The sequence below is a fragment of the Pyrus communis genome, chromosome 1 (genome assembly GCF_963583255.1).
Source record: "Pyrus communis chromosome 1, drPyrComm1.1, whole genome shotgun sequence".
Lineage (NCBI taxonomy): Eukaryota > Viridiplantae > Streptophyta > Magnoliopsida > Rosales > Rosaceae > Pyrus > Pyrus communis.
Window position 1 is genome coordinate 34797653 of NC_084803.1, and position 19356 is coordinate 34817008.

The 19356-nt window shown below is 37.6% G+C and overlaps 2 protein-coding genes across 2 annotated transcripts; both read left to right on the forward strand.

Moving 5' to 3' along the window:
* The first annotated feature begins 2515 nt into the window (after positions 1-2515).
* On the forward strand, positions 2516-12562 carry LOC137746904 (uncharacterized). Its single transcript, XM_068486920.1, has 19 exons — positions 2516-4255; positions 4959-5044; positions 5201-5581; positions 5663-5746; positions 5860-6237; positions 6571-6631; positions 8024-8123; positions 8215-8318; positions 8394-8642; positions 8787-9034; positions 9114-9344; positions 9431-9649; positions 9734-9787; positions 9900-9965; positions 10092-10232; positions 10320-10373; positions 11044-11103; positions 11538-11891; positions 11995-12562. The coding sequence occupies exons 1-19, from the start codon at positions 2821-2823 to the stop codon at positions 12160-12162; spliced, it is 4473 nt and encodes a 1490-aa protein (XP_068343021.1). The 5' UTR covers positions 2516-2820; the 3' UTR covers positions 12163-12562.
* Positions 12563-13238: 676 nt separating this feature from the next.
* On the forward strand, positions 13239-18565 carry LOC137736466 (histone acetyltransferase of the MYST family 2-like). Its single transcript, XM_068475734.1, has 9 exons — positions 13239-13589; positions 14442-14530; positions 14725-14784; positions 15178-15387; positions 15553-15621; positions 15883-16044; positions 16639-16732; positions 17580-17722; positions 18147-18565. The coding sequence occupies exons 1-9, from the start codon at positions 13283-13285 to the stop codon at positions 18348-18350; spliced, it is 1338 nt and encodes a 445-aa protein (XP_068331835.1). The 5' UTR covers positions 13239-13282; the 3' UTR covers positions 18351-18565.
* The last annotated feature ends 791 nt before the right edge of the window (positions 18566-19356 follow it).

Sequence of the window (19356 nt, forward strand, 5' to 3'; positions counted from 1 at the left end):
AGTTCAAATCATTGAAATTCGATGTGATGTTATTTTCATAATTAGTCTCTACTTTAAAAAACAAATGGAGACCCTTACCTTAAAGGGTTCCATGATGTGTAATAATTTGGTCTGTCGTTTAAAATGGACACTTTACTGCCCTAAGGCTATGAATTATTACATTGACCCTCCCATCGAGTTAAAAAGCTCCTTTTTACATGGAACTGTGGTAGTAATTAGACGAACCCAATCGGGTGCAACCTGCCGGAGTCGTTTAAACTCGATCCCTACGTTTTTCTTTTGTTGTTGTCAACTGAATTATTTTGCACCACTCTGGGTTGTAGTGGATGCTTGTATTTTCGATCTTTCTTGTTTTTTTTTTTTTTTTTGGGCAAGTGCTTTTACTTAATTAAAGAGATGGGAATTAATGAGCTTTACTTTCATGCCACTGGCAGAAGTAAATACATGTTGTAGATTTTTTTTTTCTTAACTAAGTTACCTTTTTTTTTTTTTTGTCAAACAATATATTTGGTTAGATTAAATACTAGATTAACCATCGACAGAGTTTGAACCCACGCCGTCATGCAAAGACTCAACACCTTTCTATCACTGCGATAAATGGTTACTTGCAACTAAGTTACCTTTTAAAAAGAAAGACATGGTTCAATTTTAAATAAAAAAAATTACAAAAATTTCTAATCGTATGATGTACAATCAACAGATGTGAGATCCTCACAAAGAGGATTTGAGAAGGATCCTCACTCTAACAACATGGTTAAACATCTTCATGATTAGACATTTTTATCATAGTTTTTTTTTTTTCAAAAAACAACTGGTTCTGAACTACAATTATTCACCCCTCAAAACATATGAAATACTTAAAAAAAAAACTCATGTCACAATTACATGTATGGAAGAGTTAATCATTAAAGTAAGAAAAAAAAGTCATATTTTGACTTCTAAAAAACAGAAGACCTTAGTGGTAGATTCGGTCTAAGATCTTAAAATAACTAGGGGAGACAAAACCCTTGCAAAGGTGAAAGAAAAATAAAAAACATGACACATAATTAACTAAGAGACATCAGACATCTCTCCACATGGAGAAGAGACCTGAGTTATGCATGCACATATTGTTCTAAAAATCTCCATTTAGGCACTAGATGACTAGCCATAATTCCATTTAATGCTTAGGTATTTGAAAATTAAGAAAGCGCATAAAACTACTGAGGCGCCTGTCTAGCCTGCCCAGACCTGCCTAGGCACCCACCTAAGTTGCGACTCATTTAGACAAAAAATAGATAACTTTTATTTTGTATTTTATTTTTTACAATAATTATTAGGGACTTGTTGTATACATAAATGAACACATTATATGCTTGTGTCCCAAGTTTTCATTATGTTCCAATACTTCATAATATATATATATATATATATATATATACACACACATCATTCTACTTGTAGTTTATGATGAAATTATATATATATATATATATTAAGTATAAACAAATACTTATATACACGAAATATAATAGATTCACTTAAATCCGCCTAGGCGCTAGGCTCCAACATGCTGCCCGACTAGCATCTAGTGTTTTTTAGAACTTTATGTATTTTTAGGAGAAAAACCTCTTGGAATCAGAGGATGTTGCAATGAATAAGATATATATGTTTGGGAGATAGAAAGAGATAAGAAAAAATAACAAATTGCCGTGATAATTTTCTTCAGTTATACAAGACATGTTATTTTTCTATGCAAAATTTCTCATATAACACATTGATCAATATAAACATAACAGATGATGACTTTAATCTTATATATAAGGTACTTTTTTTCTAATTCAACTGTTGAAATTCGTGAAATCTTTGTAATTTATTTTAGTGATTGTAAGTAAAACAAAGAGATTGAACAAACTCTTTTTTTCTTTTTTACAAACTATGTTAGAAGTAGAGAATTTGTAAAAATCGAACTTACACCAGAGTTTAGAGAAATGGCAAGGAGACTATTTTAAAGTGAAATTCTCTATAAACTCTCTAATATCTTACAATTGAATGTTAATTTCAATACTAATATTATAAAATATTATGCAAAAAATAAAATTGCAGAGAGCTACGATGAATGCCATTTTTGAGAAAGTCACTTATTATTACTTTCAGCCATGGTGCAAGAAAAAAAGTTAAAAAAGAGAATTGTTGCCACTCAGTAGGACTATTTAAATTATTTAGATGGTAACAAATTAAAAATAGCATCTTTGTTTAAAAAAAGCTAAAACTGTGCCAACTTTAGACAATTGACTCGGTGAAAGCCATGCGTCCCTCCTATGAATGAACGCCACGTGTAAAGCAGTGCCGCTGTACGAGTTCAAATGTGTAGCGTCACTCCACGCTACAGTGGACCCCACGTATAAGAAAAAAAATCTCCTAAAACGTACCGTCCTCACTCACTCCCTGCAAAAAACGAGAATCTCTCTCTCTCTCTCTAGAAAAAACTTTTTTGGAAGAAAAAAACAAAAAACAAAAAACAAAAAAAAAAAAAAAAAAAAAAGGAGGAAAAAAAGGGGATCCGAAAGTATACGAACCAGAATATAACCGTAACCCTAGCCCTATCCCAGCCGCGACTCACCTCACCCTCCGCCGCTTTCTCTCTCTACCTCTCTCACTCTAAAACGAGTCTTCAAATTAGGGTAGGGTTTTTTGTTGGCTGCATCTTGGGGATTGGAGAATCATAGGTCGATTGGGATTAGAATTGGGATTTTTGAGAAATTAGGGTTAGGATAGGTTTAGGGATAGGATTTTGGCGATGGAATTTATGGTCGGTTGTGGGTCGGGGGGTTGTTGGTGATGACCGGAGGCCGATGTCACGAGAAGAAGATGATGGGTAGGGGTGCGGACGGAGGTTGCGGCACCGAGGAGAGGCCTTGCCCAATTCCTAGGGTTCCGCCCAAAATTCCGGCGACTCAGCCGGAAATTCCCGAGAAGTCGTCGAGCTCTTTGAGAATTGATTTTTTCTCACAGGCTAAGAAGGCGTTGTGTGAGCGCTCGCCTTTTGATGTTGCCGAGGACGGCTCAGCTTCGAGTGTGCCCACCACCTTGCCTAGGGGCTTGGCTAGCTTTTTGTCGAGGCAGTCGGACAGTCGGAAGCGGCATAAGAAGTCGCATGCGGGTGCGGAGAAGAAGAGTTCTCGGCAGAGCGAGAGGTCCCGGTGTAACAACATTTGGGTGGAGACTGAGGATTACTTTAGACCCTTGACATTGCCTGATATCGACGCCTTATTTCAGGTATCTGAGCTTAGTAATTTAGCTTCTCGCAAGTGTTTTTCGATTCCGGTTGTTGGAAATGTTCCAAGGCGGAATGCAAATGAGAACGTGAATGCAAATGGAGTTGGTGTCAGTGAGGACGATGCAAGTGGTGGCAAGTTAAATAGTGTTGTTGTCAAGGATGAGAGTATAAATGGGGGGAATGCAAATGATTCCCATGTTAAGTATGAGAATGCAAACGATGGGGATGCTAATGATGGTGTCGTCAAGGCCGAGTGTGCGAATGATGGGAACGCCGATTCAGTTTCAGTTGAAAACGTGAATGAGAATGGTGGAAATGAAAATGGGGTTGTCGAAGATGAGGCCAAGACAGAGAAGGATGAGCATTCCATGGAAATTGATTGTGTGAGAGCTTCTGGGTTGCCTGTGGGGGGAAAGGGTAGTTTTAATTCATATTCTCCCAGTGGTGTTGAGTGGCTTTTAGGATACAGGAATAAGATTTCTTTAACATCAGAGCGCCCGTCAAAGAAGAGGAAGGTTCTGGGTGCTGATGCAGGGTTGGAGAAAGTGTTAATAGCCTCTCCATGTGATGGGAGTTCATCTTTATGCCATTTCTGCTGCATGGGTGATGCAGGCAAAGAGTCAAACCGATTGATTGTCTGTAGTTCTTGTAAGGTTGGAGTTCATCAGAAGTGCTATGGAGTGCTAGAGGATGTAGATGCATCATGGTTATGCTCTTGGTGTAAGCAGAAGATGGATACTAATGATTCAGTCAAGCCTTGTGTGCTTTGCTCAAAGAAGGGTGGCGCTTTAAAGCCGGTTCTTAAGAGTGTTGAAAATGGTGGATCTCTGGATTTTGCTCACTTGTTTTGTTGTCAGTGGATGCCTGAGGTTTATATAGAGGACATAGCAAAGATGGAGCCTATCATAAATGTTGGAGGAATAACTGAAACTCGCAGAAAATTAATATGTAACATATGCAAGGTGAAGTGGGGCGCTTGTGTTCGATGCAGTCATGGTACTCTTTGTTGCTTTACTGTCTTATGCAATTATCATTTCTGTTTTTGGCTTTCATGCCAATGGGTTTTTTGGTAATTGCATATATGCTTAATTTTGGATTTAATAGAATTGATAGTTGTCTTGTAACGCAAAAGATACAAAGGTGTTGCCTTGCTGTGTTGCGTCTGTGTTATGGGAAAATGGTAGCAATAATTTTGCTTAGGTAGTTTGTAGGGTCATAATCTTATTATTTATAGGATGTAGCTTCTCCTACCGCAACTTGCGGTGTACATTCTCTCTCTATCAAACTTAACTTCAATTGGTATTGCAAGTGCAATGTTTTGGCAGTCCTATATGGTTGTTCCGTGTTATCGTACTTTTACGTGAGCGATATGGCCTGTTTAGGTTTTATCTTAATGATAATTTGCATGCTTAAAAAACATCTTAATTATTTTGGTATATTGTGGAAGCTCGACTGTTACTGTAGCTACAAGGTTAATGCACGTTGCATATGGCAGCTTCATTGTTTTACCAGCTTTGTCTGGTTCTGGTTCATATTATTGATGTCTGAGTTGTAAAACCTTGTAGAAATGGGGCTTCCATATATTTTTAATTATTGCACATTCTTTAATCTGTCAGATCTTTCAACTACTAAAATATCAATGTTTCGACTTTTGGATTTCATTCACTATATATATTTTTTCTTTTGGCTTGGGGGTCAGGAACTTGCAGAACTTCGTTTCATCCATTATGTGCAAGGGAGGCAAGACAGAGAATGGAAATTTGGGGAAAATATGGGTGCGATAATGTAAGAGTTTTATGTATGCATTTGAAAAGGGAATTTTTATATTTATGACCATTGCTGACTGCTGTCTAGTATTGCTATATTTTTTGTCTTCAAGAGCCAGCATATGATTGTGATTAGTCTTTCTGAATATAAATCCCAACTTTGATAAACATATAGGTTGAGCTGAGGGCATTTTGTTCAAAGCACTCGGAAGTACCAGATAACAGCAACAGTCAATTGGTATCTCCGTCCATCTCAGCTGACAAGAACTCAAATGTCTCCAACCATCTTCCGATGGCATTGTCGGAAAACAAATTAAACAAGTTAAGGATTGGCCCTAGAAATGGTGATAAAACTGCAGTCCCTCCAGATATTGTTTCTGACAAATCGGGTGATAGTGAATCACAGGAAATAGTGTTTCCTGTTCCAAGTTTAAATTCTGGGCTGACATCAGAGGGTGGTGAAGCAGAGCCGATGATTGATGCAGGGGCATTTGAGAGAAGCAAAGAGGATGTTAATGCATCTAATTCCCTTAAATTTTCTCTGATTTTGAAGAAGGTAATGTCTGCTTGTGGTCACTTATTCTCTATAAATTGGGAACTTCATGAGCTTGTTTTAATTTTTTATCTTCTCCTGCAGCTGATTGATTGTGGAAAAGTTAATGCGAAGGATGTGGCATTGGACATTGGCCTCTCACCTGATTCCTTATCTGCTTCACTTGCTGTAATGCGAACTAAAGAATTAGTTTCTATGTTTCTGATTGGTTTCTAAAATATATTTAGCATGTCTGGTGCTTTCTTAAAATTTTTCCTTGTGATGTAATGTCTTTCCTGCAGGATCATACTGTGGCGCCTGATGTGCAAAGCAGAATAGTTAAATGGCTCAGAGACCATTCTAACTTGGATTTAAAGCAGAAAAATGGGAAAATGAAATTGAGATCAGCAATTTCATCCATGACTGAGTTTGGGGGTTCTGATGGTTCTGAAGCTGCTTCATTATCAGAGTCTGATATGGCAGATGTAGCTGTTAAGTCTGTACCCCCACGGAGAAGAACCAAAAGTAGTATTAGGATTTTGAAGGATAACAAAGTAATAAGCTCATCCGAGGGGACCTGTAATGACAATGGCACATTGGACAAGATTAAGTTTGATCAACCCATCATTGATGAACAAGAAAATTTAAGTAAAGCGTCTGTTCCTGATCCTGTTGAGAAGGTAATTAATTACCTGAGAGAAGGTTGTACAAGCCTTCTGACTAGTGCATTTGACTACTAGTGTAATCTTGGTGGAGGTTAGTTTACTTGTAGGTTTAGTTGAAGTGAGTATGCTTAAGGTTACATGGGGTTTGATCTTTATGGATGTTATAATGTACTTTTTAGAATAATAAGGTTGAAAGTGTTTATTTTGTTTTTGAATGGAATTTCTCTGTAGTTATGGCTCTGTTTACTTAAGTGTGGCTTGAATAAATACCTCTCTCTCTTCCCCCACCCTCTGGGTGTTCTTTCCTACCCCAAGCATTCATTACTAAGATATTTCTAGTTTTTGCAGAATCTGACGGAGGCCGATGGGGTTCAAAATTCTTTGCTGACACATTCACCCAGATCAGAAGGTACTCTTCTCCGTTTCTGCTGATTAGATGTCTCAAGTATGGTTGAAGGCGGTGGTTGTTCGTGTGCATGTTGATTGCCTAGGGAAGACTTCTAATTTCTGGTTCTGGGGAGATCCATATTAGGTGCACATAGCCAATTTCATAATAGGGTCCTATAAATCTTAATTTATAGATTGAAATATTATCTGGATGGTTTGGAGTATCCTTGACTAGGAGTCAGGAAGAGTTCTTATCCCATTGTTGAATGTTTAGGAAGTACATTTGCATACCTGTACAGGATTTTGATAGGCTTTGTTAGTTTGATTGTAATTTTTCCTTTCACGATTTTTGTTCTGTATATTCTGTTGTACCAATCATTTATATATAAATTAACAGGTTCATTTTTCATTGGTCTGTATTAAATTTTACCTTTCTGTCACCCCTGCCTTATTTAAGCTCACAATCAAATTGTTATTGTCTTCCTCTTATCAGAAAGAAAAAGAAATTACTGCCTTTCTAGTTTTAAATCAGCTTAATTTACTGATAGATGTTAATTTTACATTGGTCATGATTACCGTGCAACTTTTGCTATCACCAGCAGTGAAGGCTAAGGAATGGAATGACTTGTGTCGACCTCATTTGATGGTAGTCAGTATATGAAGGACGACAGAGCTATCGTTATGCTTTGATGATTATGTAGTTTGTGTGAAATGCCTCTACTGTGCATTGTCAAGTTAAAAGTTCTATGTTTTGGGTGACAGTTACTCTGTTCAAACAACTTTGGAATTTGGATACATGAGACACTGCTGTTTCTTCAAGTTCCAAGTTGACTTCATTTAAGAATATTCTGTTGTACATTTTGAGGAATGCTAAACAGCATAAAAGTGTAGACAATAATGACCGAAAAATAAAATAATGGTGTTGGTGTGGAAGTTAGATTTGTGTATAGTGCATAAATAGGAAACCGTGACACAACTCCAGAACATAACCTTTTTAATAGATTTCATTAGGATCTACGTGTGCATGACCAACCAGTGTTCGTGTAGATGTAATTTTGTTTCCCGAAGTGCCTTAAAGTAACTTTATTTAAGTTGAACTGGCTCACTTTGTAACTGCATCATAACTTGTTTGAGGGGCTCAGAAAATATATTTGTGAACTGTGTTGCTATTGCTGTCTGCTTTTCTTCCCCTAATATCTGTTGTTCTATTTGCTCTGTTTGTCTGGAGATGAGGAGTTACTACACTGTTATTGTATTTTTAATTTGGTCTGTTAGCACATTTTCTTTCTAGCTCCATAAGTTTGATGTCGTCTCTGTATTCGTTCTAGTCTTCTGTGTTTCATGCATAAATGACCCTCACAGTATTGGAGAAGTTTTTGGTGTATTTTGACTTAAAATGTTGTATGGTGGGCAGGTCTGTCATCTAAACCCTTGAATTGCAGCCCTTTGCAAATGGGTCAAGAGCAGTTGGCTACTATTCCTTTGCAGGGCACCTCAGTTGTTCCTGAATTGAAGTGAGTTTTGTTGTTGTTGTAATTCTTTCTTTTTTTGAATGTTGTGATTTGATGATAGCTATTCTGAATCTTACAAAAACATGGTTGGCAGTAAATCTGTGACTGAAGAAGTTCCTGGTTGTTATGTCCATCCGTATATTGAAAATAAGTTGTTGGAGATGCAAACCGGGGTGTCCTTAGAAAATCCAATATACGGTATTGATACAAATTTATTTATTTTTGTTTACATTATGTTGTTATGGTGAGTTTGACATGTAGTTTATTTGGCAGGTTCAAGTGATGGAGTGATCTCACGTTTGGAGGCATCTTCTCATGCCAGTGTTTGCTGTAATCACCAAAATAAGCATCCAAAATGCTGTGATATGATATGTAAGTCTGATGAGATGAATCTAGAACAGTTGGTAAAGGCTCAAGAAATGGGAGTTCTAGAAATGTCTCCAGAGGATGAAGTGGAAGGAGAACTCATTTATTACCAGCATAGGTTGCTCAACAGTGCAATTGCAAGAAAGCATTTTACTGGTATATGCAGTGCACTTCAGTCTTCCTTTTTGTAACTTTAGTTTTATTCTCACTGCTGCCTCTAGTTGAGGCATGCAAAACTGTCATTTGATGTTGTATATTGATATGGCTATTAACTTCTGTTGTATATACATTCTCTTGCAGATAATTTAGTATCTTATGTTGCTAAGGGTCTTCCATTGGAGATTGATGCAGCACGGAGGCAAAAATGGGATGCTGTACTTGTTAACCAGTATCTTTGTGAGCTTAGGGAGGCAAAGAAGCAGGGTAGGAAGGAGAGACGGCATAAAGAAGCACAGGCTGTGCTAGCAGCTGCAACCGCTGCTGCTGCAGCCTCTTCTAGGATTTCATCATTTAGGAAAGATGCCCTTGACGAATCTTCCCATCAGGAGGTTAATGATTATCTTATTTTTTCAATAAATGTTGGCTCTTTGTGGTCATTTATTTACTTTGTCATTTTATTCCTTGTAGAATGTGACGAAGTTGAATACCTCTAGTGGGAGGTCCAGTTTTTCCTCACAGATGATGCCGCGGCCGAAAGAGACGTTTCCAAGAGTGGCTGTTCCCAGGATTTCATTAGAAAAACACTCTGGTTTTGTTCAATCAGTCACTGATTTTTCCAAAGAACATCCTAGATCTTGTGACATCTGCAGACGTTCGGAAACGTTGTTAAACCCGATCTTAGTCTGTTCTAGTTGCAAGGTACTCTTGCCTTTCTTATGGGTTTACTTTGAAGACACTTGTTACTTTGCTTGGTTTATGACTGATAACCAAGCTCTTTTTTACAGGTTGCCATTCACTTGGATTGCTATCGTAGAACTAGAGAATCCGCAGGTCCATGGTATTGTGAATTATGTGAAGAACTGTCATCATCTTGTGGCGCTGGTGCACCTGTCAATTTTTGGGAGAAAGATCATTTTGTTGCAGAATGTGGTTTATGTGGTGGAAAAACAGGTGCATTTAGGAAGTGTTCTGATGGTAAATGGGTTCATGCCTTCTGTGCCGAGGTAAAATTTTCTGACACACAAGTGATGTCAATTAATTTTTTATTGCTTAAATAAATTGATATTATTTGCTGTTTCATTTTGTAGTGGATCTTCGAGTCAACATTCCGAAGGGGGCAAGTATCTCCCATAGAGGGAATGGTATGTGTATGTGTGATGCGCTGGCAGTTGTAATGTTGAACAATTTAGATTGTTATGTTTCATTTGGTAGTTGTAATGTTCCAGCAATTATAACATTGTCATTGAATGCCAGGAGACGATTTCTAAGGGGCTGGATTTTTGTGTTATCTGCCGACGCAAATGTGGTGTCTGTATAAAAGTAAGAGTTTGACCATGTCTTTTTCCCTCGTGATATTATCCTTTAGTGGTAATGTAGTGGAAATGTATTTTTTTGGTTTAATAATTAGGGAACTGATTGTCAGGCACCTGTATTATTTGTCTGCAGTGTAACTATGGCAATTGTCAGTCAACATTTCATCCCTCGTGTGCTAGAAGTTCTGGTCTTTACATGAATGTGAAAACTGTCGGTGGAAAGATCCAACACAAGGCATACTGTGAAAAGCATAGTGTTGAGCAGAGGACAAAGGTCTATATCTTTATCACTCAAAGCCTCTATCTTTTAGGTGGTTGATGAGTTGTTTTGTTCATTTTCTTGGATTCTGAATTTATGCAGGCTGAACAACAAAAACATGGAACTGAGGAGTTAGAGAACCTCAGGAAAATCAGAGTAAGTGTTATTCTTGTGTTTGTTTTTTCTTCATCTCTTATACAAGGGGAGGGAAAAAATCGTGAAACATTCAAAATACCAAATTTTGCGCTTCTCTTAACTAGAACCCCATATTAAAACTGAGTAGTTAGGGTTAAAATAATAATTTCAACACAAATCCACTTAGTGGGGTGGTTACTTTCATTCTTTATTTTTAATTATTTTAATTAAAAAATAGATCCAATAAAAAGTAAGAAAATATTTTATTTTTAATTTAACATAAAAAAGGCCAATGTATGTTCTTATAGGAGTGGTTGAAATAGTATCTTTTAAACCCTCACCTGACTGCCAATGCTTGGTTCTCTGAGTGACTGACCAGGAGTGGCTTGGCTAAAGGAAACCACTTGAACGCTAAAAGCTTATTCAAGACTTGATTAGTTGGAACTTGGAACTGTTAGTGTGACCTGTGTAGCATACTGTTCACATGTGCAAATGTGTTGGAATTGTTGGGGTTTTAAATTCATACTTTTAAATAACAATTTGATGTATCATTGGTCTTTAGGTGTTGTATTTTTGAAAGTATTTGTGCCGTAGTGGCGTCATGTTTTGCATTTTATTTCTCATATCTCAACTTGTGTTGTTTGATGAACCAAAATGCCTTATTAGTTATGACATGAATAATTTGTTGCAGGTTGAACTAGAGAGGGTACGCCTACTTTGTGAAAGAATCATCAAACGAGAAAAAGTAAAGGTGAGGCATTTCCAAAGTTGTGTACATGGTTTTGATGTTTGCTTGGTATGTATTATTGGCTCCATGGTTTTCATATGTCTCCAACCTTGAGGTTCGAAAATAGGTTTTCTGTCTTTCAGCCTTTTAGCTCATTGTTGCATCCATGGGAAGCAGTGACTTCCTAGACTACATATGGGCCAGTATGACCCACATGAAAATGTTACCTGGTGCATCTTAGCATTGTTGGCTCTCAGTAGGAAATTGGGACATATATATGTAGACTTGGCATCTGTAATGACAATGGAGCTGGACTAGCGTCACTAGCCACATAATTTTACTTGAACTGTTTATAGCTCTGATTGTCTTAACTTGCATAATTTCGCACTTGTATTTCTAAGATACTCTACCTATCTGTTGGAGGAATTAATGCTGAGTAAGGTTTCTTTTGAATGCAGAGGGAACTGCTCATTTGTTCACATGACCTTCTTGCTGTGAGGAGAGATCACGTTGCTCGGTCCGTGCTTGTTAATAGTCGTTTCTTGCCACCTAATGTTAGTTCTGAATCAGCTACAACATCTCTTAATGATGTGACTGTGGATAGTACAATTTCTGTGAAGCGGCGAAGAGTTCCTATAACTATTGACAACGACCCGAAAACAGATGATGACAGCTCCACATCGCAAAACCATTCTACCAAAAGCCTTCCGGAGAGGCCACAACTTTCTGAGAAACAGATTCCATGCAGAGCTTCAAGTGCTGCCACCTGTAATCTTTTGGAAGATGGAGGATGGAGGTCAAAATCTAGGAAGGTATTTTACATTTTGCGTACTTATGGTATTACACGCGCATATTTATAGAATAAGCACAATAAGGTCTATAATAGAACTGACTGTAAACCTTAACAACTCACAGCATGCCGAGACATTTGAGAAAGAACTGGTAATGACATCGGATCAAGCATCGATGAAAAATATGAAATTACCGAAAGGATATGCATATGTTCCTGCTGATTGCATTCCCAACGAGAAGCAGATCAACCAGGATTCTTGTTCTGGTGAACAACCGCAAGGAGATGGGTAGTGTCAGAAAACTTGCGTCCTGTGTGTTAATCTGCCCTTGGGGAGCGCAAACGTACCCAGAGAAGACAAGTATTCTCTGCCCTCCAGCCCAGGCATCACAATGCCCTTGCTGGAAATCGCCACGATGATTGGTTTCGAAAGGGAAACAGCCGAATGAGAGGAGGATAGGTTACCGCCTTGTACGTAAAGAAGTCACATCCAGGTTCTGGAAGTGTTAAGTTTTGGCGTCATTGTTGTATATTCTGGTGAGAGTTAAAGTGTACAGTGGGTGAGTTCATTCCATTTACATGTATTAGAAGAAGGCAGGCATGGATTTTCCATGTCTTGTTAGGATTAAAGAGAAGCTCTCTGCCTCTGCTTGTAAACCGGTGTACAAGAAATGAAAGCGTATCACCTGCTCACTAGTTTGCCTGCTCTGTAAAGTTATTGTATATATCCTCCTCCTCACAAATCACAATACCCATCCCCCGAATGCAAACACCACAATTCTTATCAATGTGTTTTGTTGTTATATCTCGCTGTTCCAGATATTGGGGGTACTAATATTTCTGGAGTAGTTTTTCAAGGGAGAAATAACTTTTCCATGTGGAATCCGTTATCCTTAAGAGCAACTTCACCTCACTAAGACAATTCGTTTGTTACTTGAATTTTATTTAAAGTACCAAGGATACAACATGAGAGATTTTTTATGTATCTTGTGAATACGATTAGATTCATTAAGTATCATTGTTTCAAGAGGTTTGATGCTTGAAATAGTTTTCATGTATTTTTGTTATGACGATTGATATACCGGGTTCATAAAACATGTAGCTTACAAATTAAAAAAAAAAAAAAAAAACCAAGAATAATTGGGTTCGGTTTGGGTTCGGTTCGGTATCAAGGGCGAATTGATGCCAAACTGAAATACAAAAAAAAAGGGTTTGCATTCTGTACCGAACTGACCGGTTTATTTCCGGTTCGGTCCGAGTACGGTTTTCGGTTTATTATGCCCGGGCCTACCGTGTAGGAATGTCCGTGGCCCTTATTCCCATGTTATCCGGCCCATTCCTTTCCCTGTTAATCCCGGGTCTAATAAAATTTGGTGCCAACATTACCAGAGCTTCTTTTGGCGAACGGACTTAATGGGTTCGATAAGATCACCGCCTAGTGCGGAGAACGGCTCTGCCACCACTAACCCGGCCACCGCCACATGCGACGCCGATAGAAAGCCTCAGGCCGGCGATGGATACCAACCTTCGGCCAACGAAATGACGCCGGAGTCGGAATTTATGAAAAAGCGAAAGTCATCGATGCTTCCTTTGGAGGTCGGCACGCGCGTCATGTGCCGGTGGAGGGACAACAAGTACCACCCCGTGAAGGTCATCGAACGACGGAGAGTGCATTGCGGTGGGCCCAACGACTACGAGTATTACGTCCACTACACTGAGTGTAAGATCAATTTCCTCGTTGCCTGCTCAATTTGCGAATTAGGGTTAGGGTTTGATTTCTCTTAATTTCTGTCGTTTATCTGAATTTAGAGTGTCTTTTTTGCTAGTATGCCGTCCGGGTTAGCTGGTTGTATTGATAATTTGATAGACACCTTAAATTTGGAAACTTGCTGAGTTTTCAACTGGGCCAGGAATCAAATTTGGGATTAGGGCTCCATAGGGTTGATGTGTAGGTGAAATGACAACTTTCCTTCAAGTCCGCGGCATAATCTTTTAAAATGTCGAGGTAGTAGAGAAATTGACAAAGTGATACGTTACAATGTAGAGTGACATAAAATGATGAGCATTATAGGTTTGCTAAGAAAAACTTGAGGAGTAATATGACTGTACATTTTCTACGATGATGAAAAGGTAGTTGCTAAACGTATGTTCGTCCTGTTAATGGGATATGTTTTATGTTGATGATGGAGGATTGTGAGGCCAACAAAAAATATATAAAAAACTTGGTGCAAGGGATTTCATGAGGTAGGATTAATCATGAGTCACACACAGACACAAAACTTTTTTTATGAAGTCATTTCTATGTGTTCATTTTGTTGTTTGATTCTCGTAAAAGTCAGCGTTCGATATCATGGAAAATCTATTTTTTATACATCATTAGTAGAAGAGGGTAATTAGCTTACTGATTGCAGAACTGTTATAAAAATTTACTTTTGGATAAGCCCCATCAGGTGATTATTTACTTAGTTTTCCACGTCTTATACTGTGATGTAATTAAATTATTCAGTTATGATCTCAATTCTCAATGAAATATTTTTTCTGATGCTGTTGTTATGTTTGTTCCTTGTGTCAGTCAATAGGAGGCTTGATGAGTGGGTGAAACTTGACCAACTGGATCTTGATTCAGTAGAGGCTGTAGTTGATGAGAAAGTGGAGGACAAGGTAATGCGTTGTTCCTCATTGTCAACCCTTCTTGAATTTCCAAGCATTTTCCTTAGTGATAATGTTTAGGATTGTGATAAGAAAATCCTGCTATTTATGAAGATGACCTGTATTTTCCCCTTCATTTGCTTGTATCATACCTTTATAGTTTCAAAATATCCTATGCTAATATTTCACATGTATCGGTTCCTTAGGTTACAAGCTTGAAAATGACTCGTCATCAGAAGCGGAAGATCGACGAGACACATGTAGAGGTATGCACTGAATAGAATAATTATTTGTTCTTGTTTTGCTTGCTGCATATCCCTGTTGTTTAAACATAGTGCCCTTGTATCCATCACTTTTGACTGACAACTGAATTTAATAGTCTAGATCATTCATGTTTCTCAATTGAATCAATTCTTATGCCTCTCTCTCTTTCTCACACACACACACACACACAAATTTGGGTACACATGTGCACAACATACTCAACGACAACCTAGCTAAGTCTTTTGTGTAAAAGGTTTTGACCTTACTTTATAGTGACAGTGGGGTTTTATATGAGGAAGGGCATTAGTTAGGTTCGCCAAATGCTTGTGCATTTATTTGAAGATGTTTCAGATTTTGTAAATTTATGGTCTAAAGGTGTTCCTACAATTCTATAGGGCCATGAGGAACTTGATGCTGCCAGCTTGCGTGAACATGAAGAGTTTACAAAAGTGAAAAATATAGCAACCATAGAACTTGGAAGATATGAAATTGAGACATGGTACTTCTCCCCCTTTCCACCAGAATATAATGACTCTTTGAAGCTGTACTTTTGTGAGTTCTGCCTCAATTTCATGAAGCGCAAAGAACAGCTTCAAAGGCATATGGTGAGCTGTGCCTCAAATTTTTTTCCCTTTCTAACTGTAGCTTTCTTGTGAATAGTTTATGCTGTAGTGAACCTGGAATATCTTTCATTCATGATTAATTTACTGTAGTTGACTGTTTCCGTTATTAACATACTAACTTATATATTTTTCTGTTTGCATATGTAGAGGAAATGCGATCTCAAGCATCCCCCTGGTGATGAGATATACCGAAGTGGTACACTTTCTATGTTTGAGGTTAGTTGCATATTTTGTGCACATCATCTCCGTGATGGTTTCAAAAGAAAACCTTGTTAATTTTCTGAAGTTATGTCGTTTCAAAAGTTGCAATTTGAAGTTGACTCTGCTTTGAAAATAAAGAACTCTCTCATTGTATATTCTGTTTTTATGCATTTTTTTTTTTTTTTCCTTCTGCAAGTCTTTAGATCTTTTTGTCGTGTTCAGTATTGAGTTTGTGGCTGTTATGACTTTTTTTTTTGCTTAAATGTATTGAATCAGGTTGATGGCAAAAAGAACAAGGTTTATGGGCAGAATCTTTGTTATTTGGCGAAATTGTTTCTTGATCACAAGACCCTGTATTATGATGTTGACCTCTTTCTGTTTTATATTTTATGTGAATGTGATGATCGTGGATGCCATATGGTTGGATATTTTTCCAAGGTAATATTTTTACTGTCCTTATCTTTTTACATTGAAGAAGCAAGAAAAAATTGTATTAGAATTCAATTCATGAAGTATCATCTTTCCGTGTGAACTTTTTTATTGAATGAGTAATGGATGTGTTTGTAGCCTGCTTGCTTCCCTTGTGCAACTTTAGTCTGATACTGTAACATCGTTTTTACGATTTCTTTCTGCATTACCTTGAAGTTTTATACCTTTTATTACCTTGAGTTATATATGGCCTTTCTAATGACTCAAAGAAACTTCTGAATATCTGTTATTGTGTGTATATATGACTTGGTTTATGCTGCTCATGGATTTAAAAGTGAAACCAGGTTTTATTTCATTTGTAATAAACTTTTGATTATGAGGTGCTAAATTAGCATTTGGATACAAGTTCCAGTTGGTATAAAATTAGAATTTGTCTGTTCTCCCATGTTGCAAAATTAGACATATGAAAGTGTTCTTATGGTTCTGAAGTGACTGAAGAATTTTCTGTATTTCCAGTTTTTTGTTTGATTATTTTGCCTTGGTTTATCTCTGTGTTATCTTAAAACGTCAATATATCTAATTATGTGATTTATTGTGATGCAGGAAAAACATTCAGAGGAATCTTATAACTTGGCATGTATACTCACCCTTCCTCCATATCAAAGAAAAGGCTATGGAAAATTTTTGATTGCCTTTTGTAAGCTCTGCACTTACTTTGTTTATTTGTTTTGGCGTATTTCCTGTGTCTCTGTTCTGTCTAGACAATTTCTGACTTTACTATGATAGTCTTTGCAATATTTTTGAATTGTGTTGTACCATTGTAGACAGACATCTATTATAGGTATATGCCCCATTAAAGTTTTTAAAATATCCTTCTATAGTCCTGCAATGAGATGCAGTTGTAGATTGTGGAAGACTGTACTAGGCCAAAATTTCATTATATATACTGTATAGTACTATCTAAAGCTCTCTAACTACCCAATTGTTTTGGTAGTAAGAAATTGATCAAGTAGAAGAACTGCAAACCTCAAATTCCCTTCATATCTGTATATTTGCAGTTGCTTTTCCATATAAATCTTCTCTTGCAAAGAAATTAAAGGGCCTCTAATTGTATTCATGGATTCTATAACCTGGTATCCAACTGTTCTCTATACTGAATCTTCCAAGCCTTCATATAAATAACATGGAGCACTTTGGTCATTGCCTAGGGGATAAACCTGCTATCTAACTATTCCCACATCATGCGATCAGTTGTGTCACTTCGTGTCCCTAAGAACTTTTAAGTTTCATATAGAATTGAGCCAATAGGGGTACACATACTTATGCAGTAAGTGCACTGCTGTAAGCATAATGGGTTAATCTGATGAATAGACTGCTGCTGACTCTGGTGTATAATAGGCCTCATACGACAAGTCTTGCCTTCTGTCAATCATTGAGATCAATTTTTGGACTGATGTCAACTTTTATGATTTGCTTGTGTTATTTATCCTTATATGGATTATTTTTGCCAGTAACAGTTACTAATGTTATCAAACATGATGCAGCATATGAACTCTCAAAGAAAGAAGGTAAAGTTGGCACGCCTGAAAGACCCCTCTCTGACCTAGGATTGCTGAGTTATAGAGGGTACTGGACCCGGGTGCTTCTAGACATTTTGAAAAAGCACAAGGGAAATATTTCAATCAAGGTGAGCATCTCCAAGTCCTTAGTTAAACCAAAGATTGTCCACCCATCGTATAATTGCTGCTTAACTCTATATGCTGATAATGGTTGAAGTGTTTTGCGCTTTGCATGGAAGTTGTTACTAATGATTAGACCAACCAATTATCCACAACCTCTGAATGGGATTTTGCACGATATGAAGTAAACCCAAATACTTAGAGTTTGCATACTGGATTTATCTTCGGACAATTTAAGCACCCTTTAGTGTGGGTTTGTATTTCAACTAGTAGAGATACCTAATAGTGTGCATAGACGCTTGGAAAGTAAAAAATATGTATGACAATCACGGTGGAAAGTAAAAAAGGGAAAAGGTTTATCATATCACTATCTGATGCCATATGGTTTTGCTTAGTTTTTTTGAAACATATCGTATGTTTTGTGCCATGCAGGAGCTTAGTGACATGACAGCCATCAAGGCAGAGGACATATTGAACACCCTTCAGAGTCTTGAATTGATACAGTACAGGAAGGGGCAGCATGTCATCTGTGCAGACCCAAAGGTCCTGGATCGGCATCTAAAAGCAGCCGGTCGTGGGGGCCTGGAAGTCGATGTTAGCAAACTGATCTGGACGCCGTATAAAGAACAAGGGTGATCTTACGTAGTCCGTGTCAATCAAAATCTGTAAACTTGCTCCTGCTTATATAAATATAGATTTAGGCATCAAAACAGGATTTGAACTTGAATGGCTTGTGTTGTTGACATGAATAACTTGCTTAGGGCAATATTGTCGCTTGTAACAATGTGTATCGACAACATTCACTGGTATGGACCTGGTAATGGATGCATTAATCTGCTGATTGTTTCTCTCTTTTGTTTTCCTTTTTGGGTTTACTTTGCTGCACATGCAAGGGTAAGGGCAATTATAATTTTTTATTTTTGTCGGTGGGTTGCCAACCAACCATGTACTTGTGACTCAAAGTTTGCAAATTAGCTCTGTTTTTGGACTATGTAACAAGTTAACTGTTACGATAGCGTTCTCTGTCAATAAAATAATGTGTATATTTTTCAAACATATAAGATTGGAACGTCACGTGCGATGAACTCGTTCTATATAAGTTGCTCTCTTATTTATGTTGAGCCATACCATAGCATTCTATGAAAAATCTTAAATGCAAATTGTTTGTTGTTTTAATTTCTACTTATCATTCAAGAAAACAGATAATACTTTTGTGTTATGTTAGAAGTACTTGTAAAATGTCCTAGTGGTTTCTTGGATCCATGTTTTTATGTCAAACGTAGTCAAAAGTATCTCTACACATTTTATCGAATTCTGTGAGAAGTGCTTTTGAATTTCTAGGGCATTCCGGATTCAAAACATGTCCTAGACTGAGTAATCGTTCGTTGATCACATAGTGGCATTGTGTTGACTCGTTCCTATAACATGACGAGTGTTCATTTTGGGAAAGGATTTGATTGGGGTGAGGATATGAATACTATGTCTTGTTGTTGCACATGAAAACTGTGCATGTGGAGCGCCCTTTATACAACGGCACTGCCATGTCCCCACCATGACTTCGGGGCATCGCCAACCCCCTGTCAACGTGGCAGCATCCCAACACGGAAGATGGAGCTGCCACCACAATTCGGAGTAGAATTAT